Source organism: Panthera uncia (genome assembly GCF_023721935.1).
Source record: "Panthera uncia isolate 11264 chromosome D3 unlocalized genomic scaffold, Puncia_PCG_1.0 HiC_scaffold_8, whole genome shotgun sequence".
NCBI lineage: Eukaryota > Metazoa > Chordata > Mammalia > Carnivora > Felidae > Panthera > Panthera uncia.
Window position 1 is genome coordinate 23,596,819 of NW_026057586.1, and position 20,686 is coordinate 23,617,504.

A 20,686-nucleotide genomic window follows, 5' to 3' on the forward strand; every position below is an offset into this window, starting at 1 on the left:
GAGAGCGAGAGCGAGAGCGAGAGCGAGAGCACCCACTGAAGTGGGGGAGGGGCAGAGAGAGAGGGAGAGAGAAAATCCCAAGCAGGCTCTGCGGCAATGCGGGGCTAAAACTCACCAACCATGAGATCACGACCTGAGCCAGTATCAAGAGTCGGATGCTTCACTGACTGAGCCTACCCAGGCACCCCCTGCACATTCAAAAAATCAGGTTGTTTTCTTATTGCTGAGTTTTAAAAGTTTTCTACATTTTAGATAACAATCCTTTATCAGATGTGTCTTTTGTAAATATTTTCTCCCAGTCTGTGACTTATCTTCTCATTTGCTTGACAAACTTTCACAGTTTTTAATTTTAATGAAGTGCAACCTATCAATTGTTTTTCATGGGGCACTTCTGGTGTCATACCTAAAGTCACCACCACACCCAAGGTCATCTACATTTTCTCTAATGTTCTCTTCTAGGAGTTTCATAGTTTTGTGTTTTACACTTCGCTCTTTACAACCAAAAAAAATTTTTTTTTAAAACATCATTAACCAAGTATGGTACCTATATAGTCTTATTGTCCAGGAGCAGGGAATATACCTTATAAATTCCTAGGGTTCAAATATGCTCTCAATGTACCCTCACCCCCATCATGAATCATTAAAAATAGCCAAAAGATCTTCACACACAGTTCCTTACAATGTTGTAAACAATCACAATTATGAATGTCTTAGCCTAAATCTATGCTAACACCAGCTACACATTATTATAGGTAACCACAAAAAATGAAATTTTATAATATTATCACTTTTATCTGCAGATGTAGAAATTATTTATTCAGCACTTCAGCAAATCCTTCCAGAGTAGATTTATGTAATTAAAGCATTCAAACCAGAACACTTCTAATTACTGGCTATACTGCCAGTAACTGAAACCTAACTAAAACCTGGGTTGCCTCTCTACTACTGTATCTGATCCATTAAACCGTAACAGATTTTATCTGTTCTACTGGATGCTAAAATTAAGGCTACCATTGAAATGTGACCATCTTCCTTTCAGAATCGGAGTTATTAACAAAGACAATTCAGAGGAATCAAAGTTTAAATATCCTTTTGGGCTCAGATCCAGGAGATATTTCTGATCACCACTGCTGACCTAATCAACTCCCTTCCTTCCATTTATTTAAGCACGCTTCCTGTGGTTACTCTCATATAAATTTATTACAAACCTATTACTTAAAGCTCAATGTCAACATCTTCAGAATACTTTCAACCAGGAGTCAAATTTTGACATTTTTCTATTATAAGGCTTAATTACAACACTCTCAGTTAGAATCAACACCAAGAAATAGCAACCCAGAAAGAGAAAGGGAATTGTGTTGTATATTGGGCATGTGAACATAAGACTTCATTAAAAATTTGCTAAGTTACCTGATCTGGAGGTAAGAATCACAATACATCGTAATTGGGAAATCAACGTAAGTGGGGATCATAATAATCTTCAACCTAGCCTACCTATGGTTTAGAAGCCTCCCCTAGCATTTATGTGTTCAAAACCAAACCTGACTCAACATCATCAGGGAAATGCAAATCAATAACCATCACAATGAGATAACACTCTACACCCATTAGGATGGCTAAAATACAAAAGATAGATAATAAGTGTTGATGAGACTGTGGAGAAATTGAAAGCTTCCCACACTGCTGATCAGAATGTAAAACAGTTTAAGTCACTCTGGAAAACAGTTTGGGAGTCCCTCAAAATGTTACGCAGAGTTACCTAATGATCCCGCAATACCTCTCTTAGGTATATACCCAAGAGAAATGAGGACATACATCACATAAGACCTTGTACACTAATGTTTGTAGTAGTATTATTCATAATATAGCCAAAAAATGGAAACTCCTATATCCATCAACTGAAGAATGGATAAATAAGATGTGGTATATGGAATATTATTCTGCCATAAAATGAATGAACTACACATGTCTGCTATGTGGATGAAGCTTGAAACATTATATCTAATGAAAGCAGTCACAGAAAAGGTGCTTGGGTGGCTCAGTGGATTAAATGTCCAACTCTTGATTTCAGCTCAGGTCATAATCTCACAATTCGTGACACTGAGATGTGCGTCAGGCTCTGTGCTGACAGTGCAGAGCCTACTTGGGATTCTCTCTCTCCCCCTCTCTCTGCCTCTCCCCTGCTCATGCATGCATGCTTTCTCTCTCTCAAAATAAACGTTTTAAAAAAAGACAGAAAGAAGTCACAGAAGACCACACTATTCGAATTCATTTATACAAAATGTTCTGAATAGGCAAATCTATAGAGAAAGTAAATTAATGGTTGTTTAGGGCTGAGAGAAATGGGGGATTGAGAAATGATAACTAAAGGGTGCAGGGCTTCTTTGTAGACTGATGAAAATGCTCAAAAATTGATTGTGATGATGGCTGCATAACTATGTGGATATATTTTTAAAAATCACTGAACTGTACAATTTAAATGGACGAATTACATGGTATGTGAATTATATCTCAATATCTTAATAAAGCTATTTATTAAGATATTATCTTAATATCTTAAAATAGCTATTTAATAAAGCTATTAAAAAACCTGACTGCCCACATAGTGGGATTAAGCCTGGCATCAGCCTTCCGGTGCTGGGTGTGGAGCCTGTTTAAGATTCTCTCTCCCTCTTCCGTTGCCCTTACCCCCCTCGTTCTTCCCGCACATGTGCTCTCTCTCAAAAACAAAACAAAACGGAACAAAACAAAACAAGACATCTTACTTTTGAGAGCAAAACAACAAGGCCACTTAGAACTCAAACATTTGCTTCATTTAAACCTTGTAAAATGACATTTCATTACATCAGATTTTCATGAATGAAAGATGACTATAATGTCATGAAAGATGAAGGGGGAAAAAATCAACATCTTAGGAGAAAAGAAACTTCACAATTTAGCTCTAGCTTCTTGATTTATAAAATGAAAGAATGGCTCTCCAAACTCATGTTTTCCTCATTTTAATTAAAAAGAGAAAAATGTGTTTGTGTGTGTGTATGCATGTTTGGGGGGATAGGGAGAGGTGTATTCCCAATGTGTGGGTCCTCCTTCCAGAGGTTCATGTTATTTGCATATAACTGACCCCAGTAATATCATCTCTGGTGAGAATCAATAAATCTAAACAGCATTATACAGATCCTCTAGTTATCACTGCCTAAAAAATTAGTAAATTAAGAACATGCCAATAGTTAGACTTAGGGTATATTTGTATGTCCTTCTTTCTAGCTAATAAGATTCTTTTGAAGAACAATAATATGCTTGGTAAACAGAAATCATTCTTTTAAAATCTTAAACAGTTAATATGATAAAAACAGGATATTGTTTTTTACTCCACTAAAATGTCCCACAAGACTGTTATTTATTGTTCACAGCAAAAGCCTTAGATTACTTTGAATATCTATCCATTGACAGTGGTTTATCAAGTGATGATATATCTCATACCTTAGGAGCTTTTCAAGAGCCATTTGTACTAAAACAGAGATGTTACACTTATTTGACAATCCTAAAAAAAATTACTTTAATTGTAGGAGTCTACATTTTTTTAAGCTCAAATGTTTTAAAATGACCCTATATCAAATAAATTCATAACTCTTGTCTGACACATAGTATATAATCAACACATAGTTCCCTGCCCATTTGCTGCAAATTATTCAAGTAACCCAGAGATTTCCAAGTCAAGATGGATGAGTAAGTATACATGAACACTTTTTTCTCTCTGCTATAAGCACATACAAAGGGTAGAACAATTATTAAAGATATATATCCCTTAAGCCAATCATAAAATTCACATAGAAATACAAAGAGTGGTCAATAGTCAATCCTGAGAAAGGACAAAGTTGAAAAACTCATACTTCCCAACTTCAAAACTTACCACAAAGCTAGAGTAATCAAGTCAGAGTAGTACTGTCATAAGGATTATATACGTATGTGTGTGTATGTGTGTGTGTGTGTGTGTTTGTGTACATATACGTATATATACATATGTATGTGTGTATATGTATATATGTGTGTATATATACACATATATACATATATGTATGTATATATATGTACATATGTATAATTGTGTGTGTGTGTGTGTGTATATATATATGTATGTATATATGTATATAAACACAGATATAGCACAGAAATAAGCCTTTACGTTCAAGGTCAACTGAATTTCACCAAAGGTGTCAAGATAATTCATAAGAGAAAACACAGTCTTTTCAACAAATGGTTGCCAGAACTGGATATTCCAATTCAAAAGAATAAAGCTGGATCCCTTCCTTATACCATAAACACAAATTAACTCAAAATGGAGCACAGACCTAAAATAAAGAGCTAAAACTATAAAATACTTAGAAGAAAACATAGAAGTAAATCTTCATGACTTTGGATTAGGTAATAGTTTCTTAGATAAGACGCTGAAGGCAAAAGCTACCAAAGAATAGATAAGTTGAACTACATCAAAATTAAAACCTTTCATGCTGTAAGTCATATCACCAAGAAAGTGAAATGAAGAACAAGCCAAAGAATTGAAGAAAATATACACAAATCATGTATCTTATAAGGGACTGATACCCAAAATATATAAAGAACTCTTATAACCCAGTAACAAAATGACAAAGAACCCAATTTAAAAATGGGCCAAAGATCTGAATAGATATTTCTCCAGAGAAGATATACAAATGGCCAATAAACACATGAAAAGATGTTCAATATTATTATCAATTAGGGCAAATCAAAACCACAATGAGATACTACTTCACATCCACTAAGATGGCTAAAATAGATAACAAGTGTTGATGAGAATACAGAGAAATTAAAACTCTCATATATACATTGCTGATGGAAATGTAAGATGGCATGGCAACTTGGGAAATAGTCTGTCAATCCATCCAAAAACGCTGAACATAGTTACCTTATAATCCAGCAATTCTACTCCTAGGTATATATCCAAGAAACTGAAAACATACATCTACCTAAAAACCTGTACGTGAATGTTCAGAGCAACATTATTCGCAATAGCCAAAAAATGGAAATAATCCATGTGTCCATCAACTGATGATGGATAAACAAAATCTACAGTGGAGAGCAGGGACTAAAGACAGGAGGTACTTGGGTACCAAGATCAAAAAAAGAAGGTGTAGAGGTTAGTAATTTAACTTCTTAGAATAATAAGGAAAGATACAATAGCCAGGCTCTCTGAGGTCTACAACTGGGCACTTGCCCATAAACCAAGTGCTGGTAAAATACTCTGACAGCTAATTCAGAAATGCACCTAGGAATAAAATTCTTGCCCATGGCAGAGATAAGCAACAGAAACCTATGCAATAGGAATTAGGCCCTGAGCATACCTGGGGATTGGAACTCAATTTCCTCATGGGACAAAATTCCTCTACCTCCTAAATATAAGAATTGGTTCTGAGATGTGGATCCCAGGGTGCCAGACTAAGGCAAAACTGCCCTATAGGGAGAAGCAATAACAGGGAGGAAAAAAAATAAAAAGAATTAATTCTCTCAAGACAAATTTGCCAACCAATATAAAATAGACTGCAAAGCATACGAGGAAATCCAACACCACTTAAAAATAACAATAAAGCACAAATAACTAAAATTCCTTGTGAAGAAACTGAAAAATGCAAGTGAAGATAATTCCACCTCCCAGAGACAATTCCTGGTAAGACACTGTACACACCATTGACTTGTGGGTATATATATAAACGAATACAAATATCCTATGTAATGTTTAACAGATCATATTCTATGTATTGTTTAACAACTGACATTTCCACATCATAAATATCCTATCAATAAATGTATTTCAATATTTTATTGTTCTATTCTATTCCATTGTTCTAACAGATCAAAACTATAAATGGTTCTCTACTGTCATGACTTAACATTACTGTTAAATTATTGGAAATTACTGTTAATTTCAGAAGGTGTGATAAATAGCATTGTGATTATGTCTTTTAGAAATATTTATCAATTAGCAATTCGTACGAGAGTATTTTATGAGTGAACTGAAAGAATATTTGGAAATGGCTTTAAATTACTAGAGAAAAAAAAGTAAAGTGGTAAGCACAATAAAGGTTGATAGAACGCTGATAATTGTTGAAGCTGGATGAGGGGTACATGAAGGTTTCTTATTTTCACTCTACTTGATAATATTTAGAAATTTCATTATAAAAAAAAGTTTCATTATATAGATCCCTATATCCTTTAACTGAAAATGAGATATTGGGTTTGCTGTTGTGAGGCAAACAAGCAATTCCATTTCTGTATACACTATTTGACTATATTATTTGTATGTTCAGGAATTTCCTGGAAATAAGTGATGAGTTATACAGTTAATTCCACTAATTTACAATAGCCAACAATGAAGATGCTTAGGATGACTGTACAAAATCTGAAATTAAAAATATATTTAGCCTTTCTAATTCCAACTTTCTTTCAAAAAGAGTGTTTTATGTTATAAACCAAAATTGAAATGGGTTGAATAGGTAATAAATGATAAACACTTCAGGCTTAATATGTAAAACAATATAATATATATCATAATAAACAATAGATAAATGTTCATTTAATGCACAAAATTACATTTAATAACCTGGTATTGAAGAATTTTTCATTTCTCAGGTTCTTAATTTGAAAAGCTATTTATTTTAGAATTCCCCTCCATACAATCCTGAAGATTGGCTAAGATAAAATTCTAGGTCTGAGTTTTACATACTTCATAAATCAAAGGAATACAAATTTGGAGATTTCGCTCAATATTTTCAAGAGCTTGTGTATTACTGTAAAACAAATTTATTAATAAACAAATTTATTAATAAATAATAGGGCATGAATGCAACCATAAAACTCAATAGGCAGTAACATCAATAAATGCCCCAGGAAATATGTTTTATACGCAAATATCACTTCTGATTGTTTAATACGTAAAAGACATTTTTCTACTGCCCCCACCTCCACCTCAATTCTTTTAACAATAGAGCTTTCTAAGTCTAAAATATTTGAGTAAGACTGTAACTAACCTTTATATATGCACTTGGGTAGATCTTATGAACAGCATCTCCAGGTGCACGGCCCGCTTCTCTGTCTAAGTAGTAACTCTGCACAAAGACTGCATGGTCGCTAAGGCACCTGACCCAAACATCACCTTCACCTTTACATTCCAGCTGCACACCTTTGCCTATGTGCAACCTTAGGAAGAAAAAGGGAATCACATTTTGTTTGGATAAGTATTTAAAAATAAGTTTTGGTTCAGATTATATTGCACACCCAATATTAAAAAAAAATTTTAAATAAAAGACATTATATTACACCATAACTGAAAGCCATTATTAACATTCTTGTGTATTTCCTTTTTTAAAATATCTTATTCATATAAAATAACGATGAGCATATACATAATGTTTACTACCTGCCGAATACTTAACATAAATCCTCACTTAACCTTTACAATTCAGTAAGGTAGATACCATTAAACCCATTTTATAAATGTTGAAACTAAAGCTTATAAAAGCATATAGTTACACTGTCCAAGTCAACAGCTTCTAGCTACATGTGACTATTTAAATTAAACTAATTATAAAATTCAGTTAATCATATGAACCATATTCTAACTGCTCAATAGCTATGTTTTAATGTAGGCAGTGGCTACTGCAGTGAACAGCACAGATATAAACTATCTTCTTCATTACAGATAATTCTATTAGCATCAGCTTAGAGAGTAATTCACCAAAGTCACATAGCTAGTGATAGAACCATGAGTACATACTTATGCACATATATACTTCCTTAAAGAGTTGAGATCATAAAGTGCCTAAAACTATTATATTTTCCTATAATATTTCATCTTAAGCATTTACATTTGATACATAAACCTTTAATTAACATTTTAATGACTACATAAAAAATGAAAGTTCATCAAAATTTACTTAAGCATTACCCTTTATCATTTTTCCAACATTATAAATAATATTTACAAAAACATCCTCATTTTACATTACTTCCTCTCAACAGATTTGTAGAAATAATATATGATCAGAGGAAATAAAAATTAGTTTTCAAAGTGGATACCAAAAGGTCTAGTTTACTATTCAAAACATAGAAACGTCATTAACTTAAACAAGAATTTTTATTATATCTTAAATAACAAACATCCACAATTATACTGCAGTGCTTACAAATTTTCTGACTTTTTAAGATGATCTTTACTTTTTTGTCTATATTCAAAATCTTGTAAGTCTACATTGAAAAACAGAACTTAGAATACATGACAATGGGGGCGCCTGGGTCGCTCAGTTGGTTAAGCGTTCGACTTCGGCTCAGGTCGTGATCTCACGGCTCCTGAGTTTGAGCCCCACAGAGCCCTGTCTCCCTCTCTCTCTGCCCCCCCCGCCCCCGCTCTCTCTCTCAAAAAGTAAATAAACATTAAAAAAATTTTGAAGAATAAATGACAATGTACTATATTCAATTTTTAAAATAACTATACAGTCAACAATACCTTGCTCTTTCAATGGCTTCTGTCCTGTGGACATTCGAGAGTTGACCCAAGCAAAAGCGATCTCCTCCAGAAGGGTCCACATATCCATCAACAGTAACAATAGGGCAGCTTGAAGGAACCTTAAATGTCTCTCCAACTTGAACATCCATTTCAAAGTAAGCGATGGAACACCAATACTCAGGAGCTACAGAGGATAAACAAGAGAACACCTACCCATGTAAGATACAAAGCATTCACTTTCACTTAAGACAAAGCTTTTCCTAAAAGAAAGGGTGAAGGGAAGAGACAGGCATTTGAAAAGCACCCAAAAGAATTTGATGAAAATGACAATGTATTAAAAAGTAGGCACTTCCAAGGCACCTGGGGGGGCTCTGACGGTTAAACACCTGACTTCAGCTCAGGACATGATCTCACAGTTTGTGTGTCAGGTTCTGCACTGACAGCTCAGAGCCTGAGCCTACTTGGGATTCTGTATCCCCCTCTGTCTCTCTGCCCCTCCCCTGCTTGTGCTTGCTCTCTCAAAAATAAACAAACATTAAAAAAAAAAAAGTAGACACTTCCATGTCTTCCATTTTTCAGCTCAGTGCCTAGCATTCTTGAAACTGTAGTCATTTTTAAAATCTGGACATTGGTTCTTACCTCAAAGGACACAGCCAACTAGGAATTTAAAGAATGGAAGTAATTAGAATCTAAAATAAATTATTTTATCATAGTGTTTCATTTGGCTGCATATATTTTCTACGTAGTCTAACTTGTATTTTTTTAAAACACACTGACTCTAAGACATATTCCAGGGAAGTGTTCTTAAGTAACATCAATTTATGGCATATTTGTATAGATCCCTAATTGAGAGGGCATAAGCAAGTCAGCCATCCCAGACTAGAGTCAAGGTTAATCACATTCCACTACACAGTTGCTCTGGATAGGAATTCTCAACTGTCTCTTGATTGAAAGGTCGTTTTTGGTGAAGTCAATTGATGTTAACTACTACAATTTTAACTCTGAAGATGTATTCAGTGTATTCATTTAAGCAACGATAAATGATTTAAAATAATTTTAAATGGGATTGGGAAAAAAGGCACTACTTGGTTTGATTTGCAAATATAGTTGATCAAGTATTTCTAATTTTTGTTTGAATACAATTATTAGAGACAACATAAATGGAAATTATTTGGTTTTCCTTTAACTAACAATTTATAGGGTATCTAGGAATTATTCTAATTTTTTTTAATGCTTATTTATTTTTGAGAGAGACAGAGACAGAGACAGAGACAGAGTGCAAGCAGGGGAGGGGCAGAGAAAGAGGGAGACACAGAACCTGAAACAGGCTCCAGGCTCCGGGCTGTCAGCACAGAGCCCTACATGGGGCTCAAACTCACGAAACCTGAGATCATGACCTGAGCTGAAGTCAGACGCTTAACTGACTGAGCCACCCAGGCACCCCTCTAGAAATTATTCTAGGCATGGCATACAACGGCAATAAACAGGACCGCTACTGTCCCTAATCTCATGGAAATGCAGAGGCAAATAAGGAGATAAATGAGTAAGATGACTCAGGTAATGATAAATACTGTAAAGAAAATAAAATGGGGTGTGGAACAGAAGATGATTGGAAAGAATCCTTCAGGCTAGAGGGCAGGGGTACATCCTATCTGAAAAGATAAACTTTGAAAGACCACGTATTTATGTAAAGACTGTGAGCAGAACACTTCAAGAAGAAAGCAAATGATGTGCTCGCTTCAGCAGCACATATACTAAGAAGAAAGCAAATGCAAAGGCCCTGGAATAAAAAAGGATTTGACTTATTTAAGGGGGAAAAGGCCACTGCCACTTACTAGAGAATGAAAGCTTTCTTTAAAAAAAAAAAATTTTTTTTAACATTTATTCATTTTTGAGAGACAGAGAGAGACAGAGCATGAGCAGGGAAGGGGCAGAGAGAGGGAGACACAGAATCCGAAGCAGGCTCCAGGCTCCAAGCTGTCAGCACAGAGCCCAACACAGGGCTTGAACTCATGAACTGTGAGATCATGATCTGAGCCGAAGTCGGATGCTCAACCAAGTCACCCAGGTGCCCCTGAAAGCTTTCTGCTGATAAACCAATTATTGATCCGCTTCTCAATGCCCTTTATGAACTCTGACTCATCTAAAATTTGCAGCAATAAAACTTTCAACAATCTATAAAGATACTTGGAATGACAAAACAATAGATCTTCTCAAACTCCCAAAATATCTTAAAATGAAGTATGACAGACATTTCAAATATATTTTCAAAAATCTTGTAAAATCTATGTATCTAATTGTTTTTCAAATGTTGTCAAGGGGGTGCCCAGGTGGCTCAGTAGGACTGAGCGTCCAACTTCAGCTCAGGTCATGATCTCGCGGTTCCTGGGTTTGAGCCCCACGTCGGGCTCAGCTCAGAGCCTGGAGCCTGCTTCGGATTCTGTGTCTCTCTCTCTCTCCCTGCCCCTCCCCCCCCTCACTCTGTCTCTCTGTCTTTCAAAAATAAACATTTAAAACAAAAAACAAAAAAACAAAAATGCTGTCAAGGAAGAAAGTACTTTTCAACTAAGAATTAATAAAACAGACCACATGAAGATGGTGATTCAAAAACTTAACTTGAAATGTTTTGCCACACAGATCAAATCAACTAATCACAAATACTTAAATTTCTTTAAATATGTTTGGTTATCATTAAACTTGAAAAGTAGTGATACACTGAAGTCCCCTCTTAAAAAAACAGTTTGAAATATTTATGAAGTTATTCTTTATAGGAAACATTCCATTATGCTATGAACCAAAAGCCTCAGCAAACGTAACTGGCAGGTATACTGGTTGAAGCTAAAACTAAAGAGGTTGTGTTAAGATAAGTTAACAACTACCCAATGTTTTGGAAGCAAAAAAAAACAGTAACAGCACTTAAAAGAGGTCTTTACACAGTCCACACAGTAAATTCTGTTACAAACAATGCCCAGAAGTCATGAATGTCTATAATGCTCAGTAAAAAATAAGGCGGAAGGACATGCATTTCCTAGTTCATACTGAAGAACACTATCCAGAAGTAAAGTTTCATGGTGAGCAACCTTTTTCCATGAGAGTCAATTTATGGGAGAAAAAGAGAATTGTATAATCTCCATGTTTAAATAAGAAAAAAGATACTTTTATCATCATGAACTGTAATATCTGCAACTGCACTTAAACCTTATTTTATTTCCCAGTTGCCAAAGGGGTTTTCATTTACCTAATTATCTCAGATACCACACAGCAATGATGGTTACATAAAGCTGCATATCTGAATAGGTTTAGTATGAGTTGATCTCCTGCTACTGGGAAGAAGTATTTTAAGAAACTTGAAGTAAACAGAAACTGGCATCAGAACTGCACACCATTGATCAGGGAAGAAAAACGACGATCTGTTAAGAGATTATTAAGGCCTAAGAAAGGAGGAAGGAGGTTACCATCTAGGAGGACAGAGAGAACCAGAGGTAATCTAAGAGGGTTCCAGAGAACTTGGCAGTCCTGGGATACAGTATATAATGTGGAAAACTTTCCACTCTCAATTTGCTAATTGAGTAATAAACAGGAGTAAGGAATAAGAAGCACTCATTAAGACTTTTTAGATCCTGGGGCGCCTGGGTGGCTCACCTGGTTAAGCGTCCAACTCTGGATTTTGACTCAGGTCATAATCTTATGGTTTGCGAGTTCAGGCCCCACATTCAGCTCTGTGCTAACAGTGCAGAGCCTACTTAGGATTCTCTCTTTCTCTGCCCTTCCCCTGCTTGTGCTCACACTCTCTCTCTCTTTCAAAATAAATAAACTTAAAAAAAAAAAAAAAAAAAAAAAGACTTTCTAGATCTCTCTTTGCTCTTTTGCTCCAAGGATCAAATGCCATATAAGTGATAAGCCTGCAGCTTCTCAAAACTAGTATTAACAGCAGGATGTAATTAGAGAGAACATTCTTAATATCCCAACAACACCTACCAAGATGGAGTGGGATTATTAACGTGCTTGCTCATTTGATACTTTTAGCTCCTTGTTGCTGAACTAGTGAAGTTGAGCTGGTCTCATGAAGCCTATGGACTGCTCATTACTGGCCAGAGAAAAGGTTTTTATTTATTTATTTCTTAATGTTTACTTATTCTTTGGAGGGGGGGAGGGCAGAGAGAGAGAGAGATGGAGACAGAATCCAAAGCAGGCTCCAGGCTCTGAGCTGTCAGCACAGAGCCCAACGTAGGGCTTAAACCCACAAACTGTGAGATCATGACATGAGCCAAAGTTGGACGCTTAACCAACCGAGCCACCCAGGCGAGAGAAAAGGTTTTTAAAAGACTGAGTTAGCAACCTGAATTTTTTTTTTTACAATATAAGAACTTAGCTAAATATTTTTTATAATGGAGAAATGTATTATAAAGCACAGTTTATCAAATAAATGTTATTCAATTACACTGGGAAATATAAGTCTCCAAGGCATTATCTTCAATTTCTGACAGCAAGTAATTCAAGAAGTTAAAAACTTGGTTAAAGTGCCCAAGAGACTCATTATGAATTATTTCTTTTATTATTTAGATCTGAATGAGATGCCCTAGGAGAATCTTTTATCTACACGTAAAGACTCTCTCTTGAATGGTAGAGAGTTCCAAACTACTAAAATATAACCTGAATTTGGAAATCTGTCAATTTTGAATCCATTTGTGAATTACCAAAACAACTTCAAAGACACTGAGGAAACTCACTTTAATTTGCAATTAATATTTAATTGGATGAATATTAAAGAAAAAGCTTTTGTTTTAAGAAAAAGCAAAAACAAAGTTAATCCATAAAAAAGAAATAAAATGACTAACCTTGCCCAAAATTTTTTTCGACTTAGTTATCAAAGTCAAAGCATAAAAATTATCAAGTATATGGCCTACCTGAAATCCTTAATACCAAGGTAATGACCAATACTAATTATTTTCATTTTCTACAATTTGTATTACATCTATGTCTGAAAGCATGTATGTAACTGTCCTCAAAAATCATTTCGCAGGGCTCCTGGGTGGCTCAGTTGGTTAAGTGTCCAACTTTGGCTCAGGTCACAATCTCACAGCTCATGAGTTCAAGCCCAGTGTCGGGCTCTGTGCTGACAGTTCAGGGCCTGGAGCCTGCTTCGGATTCTTGTCTCCCTTGCTCTCTGCCCCTCCCCAGCTCATACTCCCTCTCAAAATTAAACATTAAAAAATGTTTTAATAAAGAAAAATCATTTCTTAAAAAGATACGCTATATTTATTATTGAGGATTTTTAATTATTTCAAATATTTTATATATTCAGAGGTATATGCTTATTTTCCCTCTTAAAGGTCCTAAGTCTGGGGTAGAACATTTTAGCATTTCTTAGTCAGACCTTAAGGGGCCACATTAACCACACACCTAAAACAAGTATTACTTTGCTTTCTTTTCTTTTCCAAATATTATTTTTGAGAGACAGAGAGAGAGAGAGAGAGAGAGAGAGAGAGAGACGGCATGAGTGGGGTAGGGGCAGAGAGAGGGAGACACAGAATCTGAAGCAAGCTCCAGGCTCTGACCTGCCAAGCGCAGAGCCCAATGCGGGGCTCAAACCCACCAACCGTGAGATCATGACCTGAGCTGAAGTTGGACGCTCAACCAACTGAGCCACCCAGGCGCCCCACTTTGCTTTCTTTTCTATTCGTTCATGAATCAAGGATAAGAAGTGAACTACCAACTGTAATTTAGTAGAATTAAAAGTACTAGGTAGCAGAGGACACAGGGATTAGGAAAGGCTTCCCAAAAGTGGTGTACTCCAGCTGGATCTTTACAAAGAGTTTGCACAGGGGCACCTGGGAGGCTCAGGGTGTTGAGCATCTGACTCTTGATTGCGGCTCAGGTCATGATCTCACGGTTCATGGGAATGAGCCCCGCACTGGGCTACGTGCTAACAACTCGGAGTCTACTTGGGATTTTCTCTCTCCCTTGCTCTCTGCCCCTCCCTGACTCATGCTCTGTCTCTCTAAATAAATACATAAATACATACATACATACATACATACATACATACATAAAAGGAATTTGCCACACACATTTAGGAGCTTAGGAGTATGTGGGTAGGCATCAAGATGGTCCCCAAGGATTCTCACCTCCTGATATTCATATCCGTGTGTTACCCCCTCCTCACAAAATAGGACTTTACAGAAATTATGACATGACTTTTGATCCTCTTTTTTAAATTTTCTTTCTTTATTTATTTTGAGAGAGAGGGTGTGTGTGTGAACAGTGTAGGGCCAGAGAAAGGGGAGAGAGAGAATCTCAAGCAGGCTCCACACTGTCAGCACAGAACCCGACGTGGGGCTCAAACTCAAGGACTGTGCGATCATGACCTGAGCTAAAATCAAGAGTCATACATTTAACCAACTGAGCCACCCAGGTGCCTCTGATAAGTCTTAAAAGACCCTGAGGCTCTGTCTTGCCTTCTCTTGATCACTTACTCTGAGGGAAGCTGGCTATCGTGTGAAGACACTTGAGAAGCTCCATGCAGAGAAAGTGGAGCTTACTGCTTACAATAACATTAACTTGCCAGCTACATGGGTAAACCACTTGGAAAGTGAATCTTCCAGCCCCAGAAAATCCTTCTGATGATAGCAGCCCAAGCCAACAACCTGACTGCAACCTCACGCGACTTTAAGCCAAAGAAACCAACCAAACCACTCCCAGATCCCTGGCCCACAGAAACTAAGTATAATAAATGGTTATTACTGTTTAACTAGTTAAGTTCGGGGAGTAGTCTGTTGCAGAACACAGGTAACTAATATAGTGCACAAGACATAAGACAAAGAAGGGCGCCTGGGTGGCGCAGTCGGTTAAGCGTCCAACTTCAGCCAGGTCACGATCTCGCGGTCCGTGAGTTCGAGCCCCGCATCAGGCTCTGGGCTGATGGCTCGGAGCCTGGAGCCTGTTTCCGATTCTTTGTCTCCCTCTCTCTCTGCCCCTCCCCTGTTCATGCTCTGTCTCTCTCTGTCCCAAAAATAAATAAAAAACGTTGAAAAAAAAATTAAAAAAAAAAAAAAAAGACAAAGAAGAAGCACAGAGGAATGATACCCGGGCAAGCTTGAGTATGTGCTTCAGGATGGTTAAAGCATAAAGAGACAAGGCTAGAAAAGTACACATGGAACAGGATCAGAGTCTATTTTCTGCCCAGCAAAGGAATTTCAACTTCATCCTTTTGGCCAAGCAATGATCAGGAAATTAATGCAAGTTCCTCAGCAGAGAAATAACTGGATTCAAATTTTAAAAGAAATACTGAATAAGAGTAGAGAGTAAACCATGACTACAAGCCCTCCCAACAGGGCAACCAGTTAAAATATTCTCTTAATACTGTAATAGGAGTAATGAAGATAACAGTTGTCAGGTAAAACTCCTCTGGGGCCTCTAAGTATTCATAGTCAAAGAGTTCACAGCCCTCTGCATTCCAACCAGCTGACTCCACTACAGGTGTATGTGCATAGCTGATCCTCTCCCACAACCACTTGGACAGAGACCTTTCAGAATAATTCTTACCATTAAGTCATTTCCTAGTCTACTCAAGACAGAAGTTTTAATACCAGTGTGGGGTGTTCCAGATGTGTATCCTCATAACTAGTTAATGTTATTCCCTAACCACCAGGAACTGTTAGACCTCAACATCAGTTGCATCATGAGAATGAAGGAAATCTATCAGGAAACCAAAAGCAATTGCTGAATCCAAATTGAGCCCAAATAACCAGCCACCATTTCTAACCCCACCTCACCATCCCATCCAGAGTAGGTCTTTCTTCTGAGCTCTGGTTACCCTCCCTCCTGCAGACCACCTTCCACTTAGCCATATGGACACTGAGGCTCCCCAAAATGCCAGGCATCACTAATGACTCTCAATGACTAATGACTTTCTGCTTCATTGAAGCCAGAAAAAATTCTCATTCTTAAGACTCTAGATTTTCCCCTCTTATCCCAACATATTTATTCACAACCAATTAAGATTCTGATATAATGATTTCATTCATATAATTTTAAAAACAAGTAAAACCAATCTACTAGATGGTCTAAGGATGCATTCATCAGTTTCAAAAAACAAAAACAAAACAGTATCCACAAAAAGCAGGATAGTGCTGATTTCTGGAGATGAAGAAGAAAAGTTTTTGACTGAAACAAAATGCATGGGGTAGGAAGTTTTTTAGGAGTGCTGTCGTAGTTCTCAATCTGGGTGGTGGTTACCTAGGGGTTGGCTTTACTGTTATTCATGAGACTGTATGTATACTTGTTTTATATACTTTTCTCTAGATTTCTCAATAAAAATGTTTTAAAAAGGGAAGGCTCCTTAACCCATAAACAATGTTCAATAAATATGCAAATAACATGTAGAAAACCCACTAAAGAGGATAATTTAAGTAGTATATATGTATGGTTAAAAAGTACTTAGGCCCGGCCAGTAGCATTTTTCTTCTAATCAAAACCAATATTATTTGCCTCCTAAATCAGCAAAAAGACTATTGAACTATCATGCCTATGCTGGCAAGCATGGTGAGTAAAACTGGTTCTCATACTCTGATGTGATCTCTATAAAGCAGTTTGGCCTTTTGATTCAGAAACTCTTCAAATCTCTTAAACTGAAACATGAGAAGTGTTATAAGCTTAAAAATCTTACCCTCAATGGTTTTTTTTTTAACAGCTGGAAGAAAAATTAGAACCAACATAAAAAATAACAAACCAAACACTGCTTAAGAAAATTATGTAGATCTATTTGAAGAACTATAAGTTATCCTTTAAAATGATCATTATGGTTATTGTAGTTACATTATTTTTTAAATTTTATTGGAAATACATGCTGATATATTTATATATAAAACAATTTTATAGGATTTCCTTCAAAGTAATAGGTGAGGGTATGAATGAGACCAAACTGGTCCTTAGCTGACAATGGCTGAAACTGAGGGATGAGTACAATGGGGGGTCGGGGGGGGGGGGTGCTGTCTGATATTTGGTATATGTTTGAAATTCTTCATAATAAAACAAATTACTTTTAAGTAGGAAAAAAAATTAAGCGATCAATTTTATTTGCATCTTTTTAAGCTAAGAAAAACATACGAAGGGATAGAGGAAAGTAATTCAAAATGCTATGTTTATGTTAAGAAGCCTTCAGTATTTTAACTCTCTCTGCTTTTTTACTTCTATGGTTTAAAAGATATATTCAAATTTGAATTAAGGAAATCTATTCAGCTATTTACTCCTTTGAACATAATTTAATCAAAAAGTTTCTAAAAATTCCAGTTAACCAAAAATTCCTGAATCTATCTTCTAAAACAGACACAGTGAATTATTTTTATTTCCAGCGCACATTTTAGATTTTTCCCTGGCTTTTTAAACTACATTTTTACAGCTGTTCTATTTTGAAACCTAGTTTTCTTCTGCTGCATATTTATGTATTCAATGCTAAAACCAGCACTTTGGTACCTCATATTTTAGCTGAAAAAACAGTTCTTGTCTTTTATTTCAGACAGTTAAAAAGTATCAAATATAGGCAGCTTATGTGGACTCTATTGGCTACTCATAAACTGTTGATTAGCTAATGCCATAAGGAGTACTGTACTTATCTAAAAAGTTAGGTAGGTTACTGTGTAACTAGACTAAAACCTGTGTGTGTGTGTATGTGTGTGTGTGTGTGTGTGTGTGTGTGTGTGTTTTAATTACTATGAAGAAAATCTAAATATAGGGAATCATTGTTGAAATACACTTACCAGGATGATTGGAAATGGGAGGCTGGAATGCAAGCTCATTGTGAACTGGCCCTGAAGAAAAGACAATAAAAATCCCAATTTTATTTATTAAAAGTTTTCCAATGCTAAAACTTTTAATAAACCTTACTTAAATATAACTATCATACCTTAGGAGTGGTTTAAAGCTTATTCAATGTCTAAAAATTTAAAAGCTTAGTTTAGATTACTTTATATAAGCAAATACTCTCAAGGTACTTTTGTGGATATTTAATAGCTAACATTTTAATGCTATGTGCCAAGTGCTGTTAAGCAATTTGCAATAACTGTACACACAAGATTTAAATTATAAATGAATTATTCATGTAAGGTGATAAGAGTGTAATTTACAATGCAATATACAACAATAATTCAAAATCTTAGGTCCGTTCTAAAAACAAACGTTTAAGGTTTATTAAATTAAGGATAAATTGAGAGGTTATTAAGCATTAAAACACTGTGCTAAACCCTTCACACGAATTATTCCATTTGCTTTTTACAACACTCCTTGAGATAGATACTATTACCCTTAAGGCTTAGTTAGTGGGGGTTATATAACCTGCCAATGGTCACACAGCCAGTTAAGGGTCCAACCTCAGCACCTTAACCACTATGCTGGGCCAGGCAGCCATAAAAAATTACATTCCCTAAGATATGGAAAATAGTAACATAATTGAAAAAAAGCAGGATACAACAATATATACATAGTATGATCCTTTCTCTCCCAATATACATATACCCGTTTATATGACTGGAAGAAAAAATACGAAAAATATTAGAAGTGGATATCTCTACGTGGTAGGACTCTAAATTTTCTTATTTACACTTTTCTGTATGTTCCAAGTTTTCTTTGGTTCTATTAATCTTATAATGGAGGAAAAGGAATTGGATACATATGAAAAATTCAGGGTCTTGATTTCACTAAGCCAAATGAACAATGTTCCTCTTCTGTCTGAAATTACAAGCTATGGTTATTAGTAGAGTATCCCTCCAAATCAAGCCTGCACAGAGTAATGATAGAGACAACACGTAAGTGTCTGCATTTTGCTGAATACTATGATGAGGGAAACCTTGAGATCTTGACACTCAAGGGATTTCAATCCACTTAGGGTGGATATACAGATATACATGAGACCTAAGAACATATACAAAGTAAACAAACAAATGAATGGAAATCAATGTGATGTTAATGAAACATTAGCAACAGAGAAATAAATTTAGTAAACATTACTCCTCTAAAACAAAGGTATGATAACAAAACTATGAAAAGTAAATAATACTGTTTTTACCAAAATGCTGAAAAGCAGTAATCATTTAATGAAACTAAATTGTAAGATGAATAAAAGATGTAAAAACATTAAAAAAAAAAAACAGAAAGAAAACAAGTTCTCAAAAAGAAAAGGCCCTTAAAACAAAAACAAGAGCTTACAGTAATGTCCGGGATGGGGCGGCATAGGCGGGTGGTGCTGAAGATGGCCGTTTTGGTGGTGAGGCAAATTAGGTGTGTATGGTGCAGTCCTACTTCCAGTCCAGGTGGTAGTGCTGTCTAAAAATTAAGGCCCACATGGATTAATTTGCTTTTATAAAGTCTGCCTATTTTTTCTCAACTACTTAAAAGATTTTAAAAAGCATGTACATACTATGATGGTAAGTAGCTGGCTGACCAGTAAATCCATTCTGCTGCTGTCCTGGCTGAGGCCCTGAAGCTATCTGCAACAATCCTTCACTATGGCTGCCTGCCAGTATACTGGCAGGCTGACCTAGAGGAACAAGAAGACATTAATACGGTACATGTGAGATGCAATCCTGCGTTTTTATACAGTAAATGAAGGACCAACTATAACTGATGATCGAAGCTATAAAGATGGGCAAAAAGTGGTACTAGTCCATGGTCTATCAAATAACAAACCCTAAAGTCATCTATGAAGGCAGACCTTAACTTGAAAAAGTTGAAAATTATTGTACCTTAAAGTAATGCCTAGCTAATTTTAGAGGCCTTTTCCTTCATTAATATTCTTCACGTGCCAGCAAAATCCCACTACGTGTCTAGCCTATCACAGTAACTTCAGAAGCACATCAGCTCATCACTGGCCATGCCATCTAGCTCTAGACCCTTCTAATTAGGACTCCAAAAGTCCAGGCTCAAGAAAATGTTGAAAACTAGAAATTCATTATCATCAGCACTGGTACTGGTAATGGCAAAATGCTATGGTTTGATAAAAGAAAAGCAGAGCAGGCAAATCTTTTAAATGGAATGTGATGGGTAAGGTGAAGTTTAGAAAAGTTCAAGCTCCACTGTTACATCAATAGAGCATTGCTAGTAAAAACAAAAACAAAAACAAAAACGAAAAACCACCGAAAAAAAAAAACAAAAAAA

The 20,686-nt window shown here is 35.9% G+C and overlaps 1 protein-coding gene across 5 annotated transcripts in view; it reads right to left on the reverse strand.

Annotated features, from left to right (window-relative positions):
• SMAD4 (SMAD family member 4) overlaps positions 1-20,686 on the reverse strand; it is a 59,874-nt gene that overhangs the window by 9,211 nt on the left and 29,977 nt on the right. For 4 of the 5 annotated variants that reach the window (XR_007455360.1, XM_049620003.1, XM_049620004.1 and 1 more), the window contains exons 6-10: positions 19,950-20,069; positions 19,739-19,855; positions 18,295-18,345; positions 8,537-8,720; positions 7,062-7,230 (exon numbers count right to left, since the gene is read on the reverse strand). Coding sequence is in view for 4 of the 5 variants with exons in the window: in XM_049620003.1 (XP_049475960.1) it covers positions 7,062-7,230; positions 8,537-8,720; positions 18,295-18,345; positions 19,739-19,855; positions 19,950-20,069 (641 nt within the window). In the remaining variant the exon portion in view is untranslated. Of the gene's footprint in view, positions 1-4,150; positions 5,489-7,061; positions 7,231-8,536; positions 8,721-18,294; positions 18,346-19,738; positions 19,856-19,949; positions 20,070-20,686 lie in introns of those variants that run through there. The other variant, XM_049620006.1, reaches the window with a different exon arrangement.